The 14935-nt window shown below is 45.7% G+C and overlaps 1 protein-coding gene and 1 pseudogene across 1 annotated transcript in view; one reads left to right on the top strand and one right to left on the bottom strand.

Annotated features, from left to right (window-relative positions):
- Slc22a3 (solute carrier family 22 member 3) overlaps positions 1 to 14935 on the bottom strand; it is an 87670-nt gene that overhangs the window by 2122 nt on the left and 70613 nt on the right. Inside the window, exons 6-9 of the mRNA XM_027401098.2 lie at positions 9517 to 9614; positions 9182 to 9396; positions 2297 to 2405; positions 1526 to 1638 (exon numbers count right to left, since the gene is read on the bottom strand). Coding sequence (XP_027256899.1) covers positions 1526 to 1638; positions 2297 to 2405; positions 9182 to 9396; positions 9517 to 9614 — 535 coding nt within the window. The remainder of the gene's footprint in view (positions 1 to 1525; positions 1639 to 2296; positions 2406 to 9181; positions 9397 to 9516; positions 9615 to 14935) is intronic.
- On the top strand, positions 10980 to 12007 carry LOC113834091 (annotated as a pseudogene).

Genomic DNA, 14935 nt, shown 5'->3' with positions numbered 1-14935 from the left:
ACCTGGGCAGGAGCGCCCCCCCCCCCACCTATTATCTTTCTGCGATCCCCCTGTCACTCAAAGGTTACTCTCTGCCTCAGGGCAAACCCTCCTCTATGCCTTTCTTTGGGGATTCCTCACTGCAGTGTTCAATGCACTTTCCAGGCATCTTCAGTCTGTTGTCAGAAGCGCTCAAACACACTAACCTTCTTCTTCCATGAGCTACTGACCCCATACCAACCCTGGGTATCACCTCCTTTTGCTATCCTTTAGAGCCGAACTTCTGGAAAAGCATTCTCTCCTGTTTCTTTGCCATTGTCACAGACTAACTGATGTGCTGGTAAACATCAATGACTGGCTCTTGACAGAAAGAGCTGACCCTTTGCTGTGTACATCCCCACAGTGCCAGTGCTCCTGTGTGCTCCTTTCAAGCCACCAACCGGACCTCATTGCACTAGAATAAGATGGCACTAGAATAAGATGGGCAGTGGTCCTCCAGTCTACAGTGTCCCCACACAGGATGCACGAGGGACAGAGATGATCAGGGTACATGCAGAAGTAATTTTGTATCCACTATTTTTTTTAACAAAACATTTTTATTATCAAAGCTAATTTAGATACTGAATATTTTAGGAAATACAATTAGCTTCTAGGCCCATCTTAAAATGTAAGACAATGAAGCTAAAATTTAGTCTCTGGAAATTTATGATGTTTTCATTTTCCAGTATCATAGAATACTTCCACAGTGTTTGATCTTAACTCAGAACCTAACAAAGGAAGCCGACACGAACACTGTTTATCACAACCTGTTAATGTAAAGTGACTTTAAGCAATTTAGCACTCTGAATGTAATGATAATCAGATTGGCTCTTTAAAACCCAAACAGTCATAAAAAGATGGTATGGATGTCATCAACATCAAACCCAGTGACCAATACAGGTTCTGTAAGGCATGAATAAGTGAGAGGATTTGAGACTAGAACATACACAAGTCAGTAAGAAATCTGCCAGGCAAGCATGAGGACCTGAATTCCAGCTATAGAAGAAAAGGAAAAAGCTGAGAATGGCAGAATAGTAGTAGCATGTTAGCATGGTGGTAGCATGGTAGCATGATAACATGGTAGCATGATAGTAACATGGTAGCATGATAGCATGGTAGCATGGTAGCATGATAACATGTTAGCATTGTGGTAGCTTAGTAGTAGCATGTTAGCATGGTGGTAACATGGTAGCATGATAACATGGTAGAATGGTGGTAACGTGGCAGCATAATAGCATGGCAGCATGATTGCATGGTAGCATGAACTTGTAATTCCAGTGTTGTGAATGGGTCCCTGAGACTCACTGGCTAGTTAGCCTGGTCCAATTAGTGAGTCCCAGGAGAGACTTTGTCTTGATAAACAAGGTGGATACCTCCTGAGATACAACCCCAGAGGTTGGCCTCTGGCCTCTGCAAACAAGTACATACATGCGCCTTTACATCCACATCCACAGGGACACCACCCCTCCACACGCTCGGACCCACCCCCACACAAGTGAAGTCTTACCAAAGATGATCAGAGGTAGTTCTAGCCACACAGCTGCTAGTCGAAAGAGTAGAAATGGAGCTATGATCCCCCCAAAGTCACACAAGCCTGAGCAGAGCGAAACCCCAAAGTTCCTGCAAGTTGAAACATACTTTCAGATGAATTTTTTTTAAAACAAATCCAGAATAATAAAAATATTTAGGCATACTAAATTACAGACATTGTGTCAATACTTTCTGTATTTACAGCTCTGACAGCTACTACTGCCCCGTGCCCTAAACAAGCCACTCCCATTCTGTTGTGTCTGGTAGTGAGGCTAATGAGGGGATGTCTCCAGCATTGGTGAAAAGATGTTTCCCCATCAGCAGCTCCATAACCTTCCAGCCCATGATACTCAAAGCTTACTTCGGTACCCTGCAAGGTAGGCCTGTAGGAATAGCACACCAGGCAAGACCTGAGCCATGAATATCACCTGCTCACAAAACAAGACATGTGATGATGTCAAAAAAGGCTTAGCCTCAATACAGGGTGCTGCTAGAGAATACAGACCTAACTTACAATCTAAGCAGGCACGCTAGGGTGCCTTCTGTTCCCAAGCCAGCCCCTTTCACAAATCACAGCTGTCACAGAACATACTTCTGTCATCAAACGTGGAAGGTAACAAACGGAAGCTACCACTCAAAGCCCATTGTCTTAAGGGGCTGAACTGAGCCCAGGTTAATAGAGTGACAACCTTGGAAAGATCTGGCTATAGTTACTTAGTAGAAATGGCACCATATATGCCAGAATTACCGTAATGTTGTCGGATACAACTCTGAATTTACCAAATAAACAATTTCAAAGGCCATGGTTATCCCTAGTCTTCCCAGTGTAGCAACTGCAGTCCTCAGCCATGGTATCCCTGTGAACAGAGTGTTTAGAAGGGGAGAGTTAGGAGTTTGATGACTCATTAACATTTTACAAGACAAAGAAAAGTAATCATTGGTCCCCCCAATTTAAATCCTTGATAGTTTGAGCACAAATGGTAAAAACTTTGTATGTTTTAGACAAGTTGCATTGATACCAACTCAATAGCTAACATTTAGTGTATGGAAGATGCTTTTGTGAGCAGAGAGAGACTGTACAAATACAACTAAAGAACAGTGTGCTGAGCAATCACTACACTGAAATAATGTCCCAGGCAGTGCTGTTTTAGAGAGCCCAAGTGCATTAGCCTTGATATGGAATGAAGTCTCTCTCTGTCCCCTGGGAACCATGGCTACAGTCAGATGCCCATCTTTACTCCACACAGAACCAGGAAGCTGTCATCCTCGGCTAAGCTGGTTTCCAGTAAGAAGGAAGGCTTTGAGAACTGTGGTGCTAGGAAAGGGACTTTGCTTCCGTGTTATCCCCATGGCGTGTGTCATTCATTGTCTTCATCCCCAGCCATGCTTCTTCCTCCAGGAACTTACCTGGAGAGAGCCAGATTTGTTCACAAACTGGCTCTCTTTAAAAATTAGACTGCTTTGAGATCAGCTGCTCTCCCTGAACGAAGACAAACCTCTGTCTTCTACCGCAACAATGGGACATATCAAATATTCTCTGAAATATTTCCTTTCCTTTGTTTTAAGGAATGATGGACTTCATCATTTTAATTCTAAAAAGTTAGGTCTCTGAACATCTTACAAGTTATGCAATGTTTGTCATCCTATCCTAGAGGACTAGTACGAAGCCATGGAACTGAATGGAGACCGTATCAGCTGGTTGATGCTCACACAGCTGGGACACCAGCATGTCTGGACACAGAGGTTCACATGGCACCGGATCATTCTCTTATCTCTTAGCAAAAATCGCATCTTCCTGAAGGTGTAGTTAGGCATTATTATCTTGCTGTGCTGAGGCTTGAACCTAGGACTTTATGCATGGCAGGTAAGTGCTCACCACTGAGTTAGATAGCAGCCTTTGGATTTTGAGACAAAGCCAAGCCCAAGCTGGTCTTGAAACCTCAATCCTCATGTTTCATTCTCCTGGGTGATGGATTCGAGGCATGTAGGCATACACTACCACACAAGACATGGTTTGTTTTGTTTTGTTTTTTTGAGCCAGGGTTTCTTTGCATAGCCCTGACTGTCCTGGAACTTGCTCTGTAGACCAGGCTGGCCTCAAACTCACACTGATCTGCCTGTCTCTGTCTCCTGAGTGCTGGGATTAAAGGCGTGTGCCACCACCTCCTGGCACCATAATATTTTTTTTTGTAGAAAGTAGACACAATTAAGGATGATGAACAAAAAAATTAAGCTCAGCAACATGTACCCACTCCAGGGAATATTCAACAAATTAAAAAAACCAAACTACAAACAACTGTCAGAAAGGCAAGCAGAGAAAGAGGTTTAAGAGCCCAGATCATTGCTGGGAAGCTCCAGCTAAGATTTGGTTGCAAGCTGGACAAGGACTTCCCAGTGCACTTGATATATTTGCATATGGGCACCTGCAGCTGTCGTAGCAGCAGTTAAATCAAGGAGTGAGGTCGGTCAGAGCTGCACTCATGCACCAGGCTGCCACCTGCTCAGAACACAGATCAGCTGTAAACATGTGTTTTATTTAGGCTTTGCTTTCTCATGAGAGTCAGGAGGCAACAGGAAATGCATTCCACCCTTGTCCATCAGTGAGCAGTTGCTGTTGAAGACAGAATGGAGATGGAAAGTGGAAGCTCACCCAGATGCCCTGGGTCACAGCTGATGGGTGATAAGGGCAGCCACAGAGGAAGCTGTCTGCTTCCATGGAAGCCACTGTCCAGGGTAGGTGCATCAGGCAGGGTCTCTTTTCGCTATAGCAAGATGGTTGCTGTGAGTCCCACCAATAAGTTTAAGTTCAATGTCTATTTGGTTTATAACTGAGGCTTAAATAGTTCAATAAAAAAATAAGACTAAGAAACCAAATTAAAACACATCCATGTGATGTGGTAGACTTTGGGGAGCCCCTTTTGAGGATCTTACCCTGCCTGGGGAGTGGAGGGGGGAATGGCTAGGGGCAGGTGGGATGTTGGGGGGGAGGGGAGGGAGAGGGAGAAGGGATTGACATGTGAAGACTAATAAAAGAATAAAATAAAAAAATAAATAAAACACATCCATGTTCTTTCTATACACACACACACACACACACACACACACACACACACACACACACCCCATCACAATCATAAAAAATATTTGGTTAGTTCATAAATAACCAGTCAATTCAACAGAACACAAAGTGTTACCAGTTTGACATCCTTGCAGAAAAAGTGGTGTGTGTCCTACAAGACCTTGGTCTAAAGACTTTCAGCACACTGGCACAGAGCTTTTGTTGGGAGGGGAAAAAAGGGCCCCAAAGATACCACACTGCATTAACTTGCAAGCAGTTCATTAACAGATGTAAATTATGTGTATTTATGTATGGAAATGAAAACCAAAACCATTGATTGTCCTGATAAAAGACATTTCTTTTTTGATGGTGAACACAAACCAAATTTAAAAAATCAAGGATGGAGGATGAAGCTCAGCTAGCAGAATGTTTGCGCAGTATGTACGAAGCAGTGGGTTCCATCCCCAACACATATAAAGTAGGTGTGGAGGTTTCTGGAATCCCAGCACTCAGGAGGCAGAGGCAGGAGGATTAAAAAGTTAAGTGTTGTGGGACATTTGAGCAAGCTGTGTAAAGATGTATTGTTGTTTTACCTTGCCTGCATGAGTCATCTGATTGGTTTAGTAAAGAGCAGAATGGCCAATAGCCAGGCAGGAGAGAATAGGAAGGGCTTCGGCCAGAAAGGAGAACTAGGGATGAATCTATGTGTGTGAGAGAGATGCCAGTGAGACACAGAGAAAGTTGGGCATACAGAATGGAGGAGAGGTAAAAAGCCATGTGGCAGAATGTAGATTAATAGAAGCAGGTTAATTGAAGTTATAAGAGCTAGTTGGGAACAAGCCTAAGCTTCGGCCAAGCTATAATAATAATAATAATAATAATAATAATAATAATAATAATAATAATAATAACAACAATAATAATAATAGATAATGATAATGATAATAAAAGTCTCCATGTCATTATTTGGGGTCTGGCAACTCCAAAAGAAAGAGTCCAACTACAGTTAAGGTCATACTCAGCTATATAGCAAGTTTGAGGTCAGTCTGGGCTATAAAAGATACACAATCTCCTCTCTCTCTCTCTCTCTCTCTCTCTCTCTCTCTCTCTGTGTGTGTGTGTGTGTGTGTGTCTGTCTGTCTGTCTGTGTGAGTGTGTCTCTCTCTTTCTTCCCACACATGCTCACATAGATGAAAAATGACCATGACACCTAAAGCCACTTTCCTCAGTCATGTGACAACACAGAGAAATGATTTTCCTCTACAGATGGGGACTTGCTCAGACAGCTAGAGTCTTGAAGCTCAGCTTTTGAAAAAAAGATATAGAATTTAAAAATACATAACTTTCACTCTCCTCTGGTTGCGCCATCTGCTTTGAGTCCTGAAATAAAGTTTAGAGAAAAGTCCTAACAAAGATACGTAAATTTGGGACAGACAGATAAATGCACTTTCCACTTAGAATAAAAGTAAAAGAGAGCCTCATTCTGGGAGGGAGACTTGCCCCCACTACTAGGTTTGTAGCCATACTGAGTAGTCACAATTGATGATGACAGGTGGCTGTGTGGACAGAAAGTGCTTTCTTTCCAGACTTCAGAAGTTTGCTTTCTAGACAGGGAATCTTTTTTTCTTTTTCAGATTTTTTTATTTGAATTAGAAACAAGATTGTTTTACATGACAATCCCAGTTCCCTTTTCCCTCTCGTCCTCCCCTGCCCCCGCCCCCCTAAACTAAAACCCTACCTATCATATATCCTTTCTTCTTCTATTCTTCCCCTGACTCAACCTTTCTGCTCCCTCATGACCTCTGCATCCTTCCTCTTCTTCCCTTCTCATTCTCTTAGCTCCCTCCCCCCTCTTCCCGTGCTCTCAATTTGCTCAGGGGATCTTGACCCTTTCCCCTTCTCCAGGGGACCAAGTATGCTAGACAGCAAATCTTAAGAGTTAGCCAGGAAGATCATTTCTTTTTCCCAAGTTTATTCTCAGACCATAAAAAGAAAGGTTTTCAGAGAAGTGATTTTCAGAGTTGACCTCTCCCAAAGGCTTGTCTCGGCATTCTAGCCAAGCACTGAGGTGGTGTCAAGTCCAGCTGAGAAGAAAGGCTTTCCTAACATCAATTTCACAGTCTGTCCCAGGAGTCAAGGCCAAAAGCCCTCCAAATTGCAAGACATGCTTGTGGAGGGAGGGGCTTCTATCATATATGGAATTAATTTTAGGAATCTGAAACTTATTCTGGCCCATCAGTCACAGCAGACTCATGGCTGTAAAAGCACTGACCACGGTTTGATTCCCAGAAGCCGTATGAAAAAGTTAAGTGTGGCATCGAGTATTTGAAATCCCAGTGCTAGGGACGGGGAGCCCTGAGACTCACTGGCTAAGCAGCCTTGCCAGCTTAGCAAACTGCTGACCAGAGAGAGACCCTGTCCCAAGAAACAAAGCAGAATGTGTTGAGCAAGGACATCCATGCTGACCTCTAGTCTGCACAAGGCTGTGAACACCCACATCAACACGGGCATCTGCACACACACCAACACACCAAGTGAGAGAGAAGGAGAGGGAGGAAGAGGGGAGAGAAGGAGAGAGGGAGGAAGAAGGAGAGAAAGAGGGAGGGAGAGAGAGAGAATTTCAAAGCACAGAATTTATAACATCCTTAAGTTTTCACCCTCTAATTGAAACTGTGTGCCTCTGAGGAAAGTAATTGTTTCTCTTGTTCCTTTCCCTGTTTAGTGGCCAGCAATTAATCAATATTAAATAGATACTGATGAATGGCTATTATTCAGCGTCTACAGCTCTTTTTTTTTTTTTAAACTATCTTTATTTGTGTGTGTGCATGCGTGTGCCTGTCTGTCTGTGGAGGCTGGAAGAGGGCATCAGATACCTTGAAGCTGGAGTTACAAGTGGTTGGGAGCTGCCTGATGAGGGTGCTGAGAACTGAGCTTGCATCCTTTGGAAGAGCAGCCGGTACTCTTAACCACTGAACTATCTCTCCAGCCCCAGCTTCCGTAGCTCTTAAGATATGCTATGTAGTGGGCTATTTGTGTTCCTTTGAGTTCATATTTACTCAGAAGCTTGGAATGTGATCATATTTGGGAATAGAGATCAAGAGGGAGAGTGTCACATAAAGATAGAGACAAAGATTGGAGACACACCAAGAAATGATGAGGGTGAGAGAGAGGCTAGAGATGCTACTAGTTTAGTTGCTCTGCACTGTGCTTTTAGAGGTCAGCCTGGTGGGGCGGTCTGGTGGGGAGTCCACTGTCCAGACACAAGGCTGGTGGAGATTCATTACTGCAGCCCTTGGGGACTCAGATGCACTTGAATAAAAGGAGGGAAACCTGAGTTTCTGCTTTCGTCAGCCATGGCAGCAGAATGGAACTGCCCATCATTTCCCTTTTCTGTTCTGAGGACTGGCATTTCTGTAGTATTTTTTCCCAAGTAAGGTCTAATTGCTGCTTTGGGAATTCATAAACCAGTGTCTAATGTTAATGAAGTCTCTTGTGTGTGTCTGCGTGGAGCTCTTCAACATTAGCAGTGTCTTTCCTGACCCAGAGTATTCTCAAAGACAGACCACTTCCTCTGTAGGCACAGGGACTGTGGAGAACACAGCTCCCTGCAAGGACTTCATTGCACACCCAGAATACAGAAAGAAATGCCTCCCATGCTCCAACTCACACCTTGCTGGGGGAGTCCCAATAGCTTCTTCTTTGCAGCTCCAGCTCTGTTCTCTGGCAGAGACCATCTGGGCTGTTTACTGAGCATCTAGAGTATTTTGCAATCCTGTCTTCCTCCTCCTGACCCCCACCCACCCACCAGCTCTCAGAATATTGATCTCTGAAAGGAGCCGGCCTCCTCTATCCCAGCCAGATTTCCCCAGCTGCAAGCAAGGCTCTGGCATCTCTTCTTCCTGCCATGCCCCAAACTGCTACAGGTGCGAGCAGCTCACAGTCCTTTCTCTAGGAGCTCATTGGCAGCGCCAAGGCCCTGCCATATCCTATGGGGATAGTCGTGCTGGGGCTTGACCATCCTCTGGTTTCCTCACACAGTTTCCAGCAATAACAAACAAGACTAAGTTCCTGAACTCACAAAATTTTTCACGGTTTTGGAAAATAACAGAAAGAAACAGCAATTAGTTAAGAGCTCTAACTCCTCCCTTGGGTCTACACAGTACTTCTCCCTCCCCATACCTATGTCAATTCTCCTAATTTACCACATCTTCCTTCTGTCCCTAATCTGGGATACAGCTTTGTGTCTGCAGTATGGTAGATATGGGAAATAGGTTAAACAATATCAGCCACATCACATCATCACCATGACCTAGATCTAGCGAAAACAATTGTTTTCGTCAATAAACAAACCTAATGTTTCAGCACAGAGAGGTATCTGGGTAAAAGTCTCTTCAATCTTTGCATTCATGAAACAGAAAATAGGATGACATCACCCAAGCTTGCCTGGTTCCAGGCTTTTGAAGGAATGACACCACTCACAAAGACAAGTGACCCCCTACCTGCTCAGCCATATGTAATCATTACATTTTTGTCAAGTTCTTTGGGAACTGCCAACTGAATGTGAAGGAAGACTACCTTCTGGTAAGAACGCAGTGACCAGGCACGCCACCCCGGCCACTATATTGCTTGCTGCAAAGGGAAGGCGCCGTCCAAGACGTTCAATGGTCAGAAGGATCAAGAGAGCTGCAGGCAGCTCCACAAGCCCCGAGATGAAGAAGTCGATGTAGAGGTTGTCGCCAACAATTCCCAGGCGCATGACAAGTCCTTGATAGACCACAGCACTTGTGAACCTGCAAGACACCGGCAGACACCAGGGAAGCAATGCAAAAGAGAACAGGCCCCGAGAACAGAAGGAAATGTTGGACTGTGCACTTGGCGCCGGCTTTGAAAGGCAGCCCCGGTCAACTCACCAAGCAAACATAAGAATCAGTGTGCATTTCCTCATCTGGGGAGTCCTCACAAGGTCTAAAAAGGATGGGTTACTAACTTCTTCATCTGTAACGGTGATCTAGATGAGAAAGACAGATTTCAGTAGCATTGCAGAGCAAGATACAACTGCACCTGCATAGTGCAAACTTGTGAGCTGTACAAAATTAAAACAATGTCCCTGAACTTCAGGGTTTTCACAATTGCATCTTCAAAACTGGGCACAGAAGAGTTTGTCTTCCAGCATTTTCAATAGGTCAGAACCACAGAGATATGGTTAACTCAGGTAAATGCCTGAGGATAAACCCAGGACTGATGTTACCTGGCTTCAGATCACATCCCCTTTACAGCACTATGTGCCTTTCCTCTCAGCACCCTGGCTAATATGACACCTGATCCTAGAAAACCTTCTAAACATAAGGGTATTATGCTGTTTAACTGTCGGCTTGACATAACCTAGTGGCACCTGAAAACAGAGTCTTAGTGAGGAAATTTCTAGATCATATTGGACCGGAGACACACCTGGGCAGGACTGTGTTGATGGTTAGTCAAGGTGGGAAGATTAACTATGAAGGTTGGTGGTGCCATTTCATGGGCTGGACCCTGGCTACATAAGAGAACAGAAAGGAAGCCAAGGACCAAGCAAGAATGCATACAGGCTATCGTGTCTTTACTGTGGATATGGCGTGACCAGCTACTTGAAGTTGTCTTGGCTTTCCCTAGACTGATGAACTGTAACCTGGAATTGTGAACCAGACAGATCTGTTCCTCTCTAACTGGTGTGTGTTGGGACATTTTATCATAGCATCAGAAATGTTGTAGGGTTAATGCTGGAGGAACTTACACAGACCAACCTTTTTTTTATTATATTTTCTTAAGATTTTATTTATTATGTATACAACATTCTGCTTCCATGTATATCTGCACACCAGAAGAGGGCACCAGATCTCATAACAGATGGTTGTGAGCCACCATGTGGTTGCTGGGAATTGAACTCAGGACCTCTGGAAGAGCAGTCAGTGCTCTTAACCGCTGAGCCATCTCTCCAGCCCCTGCACAGACCAACTTTGACTACCACCAGAGAAGAAAACAGTTGGGAATCTGACCCAGAAGAATACCTAGACAGTGAATACATGAATCTGGACGCTGAAATTCAACCCTGCATTTTAATTGCTATATTCTGCAGTATATAGCATACCTGTATTTTATTGGTTTAAAGTGTAGTTTGATAATTTCATTCATAATTCTCATGAATTAGCGGGAGTATAGTGCTTCTTTTTTTTACTGTAAGTATCCGATTTTAAAAACCAGGTTGGTCCGGCCGCCGGCGACACCCAAACAACGCGCCGGCGGCAGGGCAAGGAGCGCGGCCCGGCCCGCGTGTGCGGCCCTCTCTGGCACTCCTACACCGCGCTGGCTGTGCCCCGGCCCCGCCACACGCGCAGCCATGGTGGGCCGGCTGAGCCTGCAGAATGTCCCCGAGCTCGTGGACACGAAGAAGAAGGGTGACGGCGTCCTCGACAGCCCGGACTCGGGGCTGCCCCCAAGCCCTAGTCCCTGTCACTGGGGGCTCGCCACGGCGGCGGGTGGCGGTGGGGAGCGCGCTCCGGTCCCAGGGGTGCTGGAGCCAGACGCAGCGGCGACCCCAGCAATCCCGAACCCAGCATCTCTGACCCAGTCTGAAAGGTTCAGGCATTATGCTGGCCTGCCCCTGTTACCTGGTGGAATCCACTCAGGCAATACCCTGGTCAGCCCAAGGTTCCATGGGAAAGAAGTCTGCACGCAGGTGCAGAGGACCCCTTTAAAAGATAAGCCCCAGCCCCTTTACACACACACACACACTCTCTCTCTCTCCCTCTCTCTCTCTGTCTCTCTCTCTCTCCCCCTGTTTCTCTGTTTCCTGCTCTCTCTCTCTATGGCAACCGGCCATGGCGGTCAGCCATTTACCCCTGTTCCTCTTCTTAGTCTCCCCATTCTACCAGGCCTTATAATAAACTTATAGTCAATATGTCTGTCTCAGCAATTTCTCTTTTCTTCTTTTTAAACAAAACAATAACACAGTCTCTGGCTGCTTGTCTGTTCACCACTCTGTCCCCTGTCCTTTGGCGAAGGAGTCGAGTTTGACCCACTACCACCAAAGGAAATAAAGTATACTTCCTAAGTCAAGTATGACTCTGAGCGTCACTTCATTGATGATGTACAGATACCCCTGGGCCTGGCAGTGGCTTCCTGCAGCCAGTCACCTGTATCCCCAGTTGCACTTGGCGAGAAACTATAAGGCTGAGGTGCGCTTCCAGCCCCGCCACAAGGCTGCGCTTCCTCAGCACTACCATCACCTACCCCAAGTACCCCAAGACCATCTACACCACCACTCCGGATTACAACTGCCACAAGAAGCTGAGGAGATTTCTGTCCAGTGTGGAGCTTGAGGCTACAGAGTTCCTGGGTAGTGACAGTCTCTTAGATGAATGCTGACTCAAGCTAGCTACTTGGGGTTGGGCCAGCTGTTCATACACTGCCCCAGTCCCTAGACCACCCTGGACAAGCTGGGTAACATTGCTCTTGCACATCATCCCAGCCCCAGAGGAGTCTCACCTCTAAACCTAACCAGGGGGAGAAGGGGAAAAGAAAATCACTGCATCTTCTAATAGAGAAACTTGGCTTTCTTTAAAATTAAAATTTTTTCAGATAAGTTTTTTTTTTTTTTTTAAGGAGCATGTATATATATGTTCTGGTGGATTGATGCAATTTCCCCAAAGTCTCAATCTGATGAAAATAAAGATAGACAGAACAAACGGACGATGACATTGGGACAGGCTGGGGGAGCTTGTCCTCCATTTTCTGATGAAGAAAGTGGGAAAGTCTCTGGAGTAGAAAAAGTGAGTTTTAAGAATTTTCAGCCATTCATATTTTCATTGCTGGAAAAAAAAGCAAAAAGCTAGCTAGCTCTGGTAGCCTGTGGTGCCCAGGTGTGCACAATCTGTGGAGACACGTGCTCTGGACCGTTCTTTGTTTCCACCCCCATTTGTTTTTTCCTTACTCTTAGTGAAGGAACCAGCTTCCTTTTGGCAGCCATAACAGCCGAACACGTGCTTGCCATAAACCTGCCTTGGTCACGTAGAGGTCAGATGCCTGTCTCGTGACAAGGAACCTTAGTCACTTAGAGGTCAGATGCCTGTCTTGTGACAAGGAACCAATCAGAAGTTAGCTGGTGGCGCTATGCTTTACGACCCTGGGTGTGCTTTACGGACAAGCGCACGACAATGACGTAGAGAGCATAGCAACCACCCTGGGAGGGCCTATGAGCCATAACAACCAGTTGACCAATCAACACAGGGCAAGTCCTCCAAGCCTGGAGGCACACCAATCATGAGCCTGTGCGTAAGCCTGTGCGTACCCCTAGACACTCCCCTTACGCTGCCCTATAAGATCTTTGGGGAGACCTTAGGAGCCGTCTTTTTCTAGCCGTCTGCCATGGCGGGTGGGTGAAAGAACCGAGCTAACATGGGGTTAGTTAGTTAAATTACAATAAAGCCTCGTGCAGTTTGCAGCAAGCTCTCGAATCCGCCTGGTGATTGGGGTGACCGCGAACCTGGCCTGAGACCCTGGATACTTGAGTTTTTGGGGGTCTAACATTAGCATTAGCAAAATCTTTTTCATGGTATTAGGGGAGAAAAACAAAAGCCACAAAAGGACATGTCTTTAAAACATGAGCTCTCTGCCTGTGCTGCCTTTGTTGGATTGGGTAAACAGCTAGCCCAGTCTGGGCCACTGCAGCCCTCTGGTCCTCAAAGGTTGGTTCCAGGCACAGGCTCTGGTGCATCCCTAGCGTGCTTGGCATCTGGCCCAGTGGGTGCTGTACACCAAGCCGCCCCTGCTCCCCTGCTCCTACCCCAGCCCTGGCCCTTGCTTCTTAGAACCCCTGCCAGGCCTCACAGTGCTGGAGTAAAGAAAGTGGCAAACTGATTTTTCTTCCAGCATTGGAAAGAACAAGTTGTACATATTTCTTCCAAATACATCCAAACCATGTCAAGTGGGTTACAGAACCTCTGCCTTCTGTGATGTCTCTGGGTCTGTGAGGATGGCTTCCAGAAAGCAGAACTGAGAACATGCTGGCTCCCCTGGGGCCACAGCAGAGACCAGTTATCATGGAAAAGAGGTGCAAAGATAATGGCTCTCATTTGAAGACTGTGGTGTTGTGTAGAGCCACACTGCTTAGTCCGTGTCCCCTGCAGACAGCAATGCCCAGTCTGTTGGACTTTTAACTCATCCTCCTGGGCAGAGAGATTGCTGGCTTCATGGTGCCAGCTGACTAGGGAACAGCTCAGTTGGGGACACACTGGGGCACACAAGCTCCTCAGTAGTACTCTGACAGAAGCTACTTGGCTTTGGAAAAGCATTTATCTGCAAAAGTGGATTTTTCTATCTGACTTTATAATGTCACTGAAGTGGGAAACATAATTTCTTATTGCAAATACAGGGTTTTTCTGTTTGGTTGGTTTTTTGTTTTTGTTTTTGAGACAGATTTTCTCTGTGCAACAGTTCTGGGTGTCCTGGAACTCACTCTGTAGACCGGGCTGGCCTCGGACTCACAGAAATCTGCCTGCCTGTCTCCCAAGGGTTGGGATTAAAGGTGTGAGCCACCCCCAACCTCCTCGAAAATACAGTTTTTAAATTAGGAAAATCGCCAAGGCTCCCCCCCTCTAGACTTTGGTAGGATCATGTTAAGTTCAGGCAGAACATTCTAGGTATGGATGGGACCAGAACTTATCAGTAAGTAGAAGCAAGAGACTGCGGGTGTCTACTGTGGATGGAAAAGGCGTGGGGTTTATTCGATAGGTCATTTGCTAGGAGCCAGCTGTATGGAGCTGTTTTGAACCTTCTCTGGTTCTCCAGCTGCCGGCCCAGAAGCTGGGTGACATCCTGGATGTCATGGTGGTGTCACCAGCCCAGAGCAGATTCCTGATAGTTAGTAAGCAGAGTGGAAGAGGAGAGTCTTAAAACTCACTCACTTGACATTCCTAAGTGTGCATGAGGGACTGGGTGTGTTCATTAGAAAGCTGTTTATTCTTTTCTAAGTTATGGCTGCTGCAGATGCTGTGTGTTTGTTTCTAGGGAAAGGTAGTTTTCCTCTCAAACGTCTAAAGAGACTTCATTTGAACAAGTGTCTTTTCATTTGACACTTTTCCTGTTGTTAAACTTAGACAATATCAGCCAGGCGTTGGTGGCGCACGCCTTTAATCCCAGCACTTGGGAGGCAGAGGCAGGTGGATCTCTGTGAGTTCGAGGCCAGCCTGGTCTCCAGATCGAGTGCCAGGATAGGCTCCAAAGCTACATAGAGAAACACTGTCTCGAAAAAACCAAACAAACAAACAAACAAACAAAAAAAACACAAAACCTTAG

The sequence above is a fragment of the Cricetulus griseus genome, chromosome 2 (assembly GCF_003668045.3).
Source record: "Cricetulus griseus strain 17A/GY chromosome 2, alternate assembly CriGri-PICRH-1.0, whole genome shotgun sequence".
NCBI classification, from domain to species: domain Eukaryota; kingdom Metazoa; phylum Chordata; class Mammalia; order Rodentia; family Cricetidae; genus Cricetulus; species Cricetulus griseus.
This window is presented reverse-complemented; position numbering and strand designations above follow the sequence as displayed.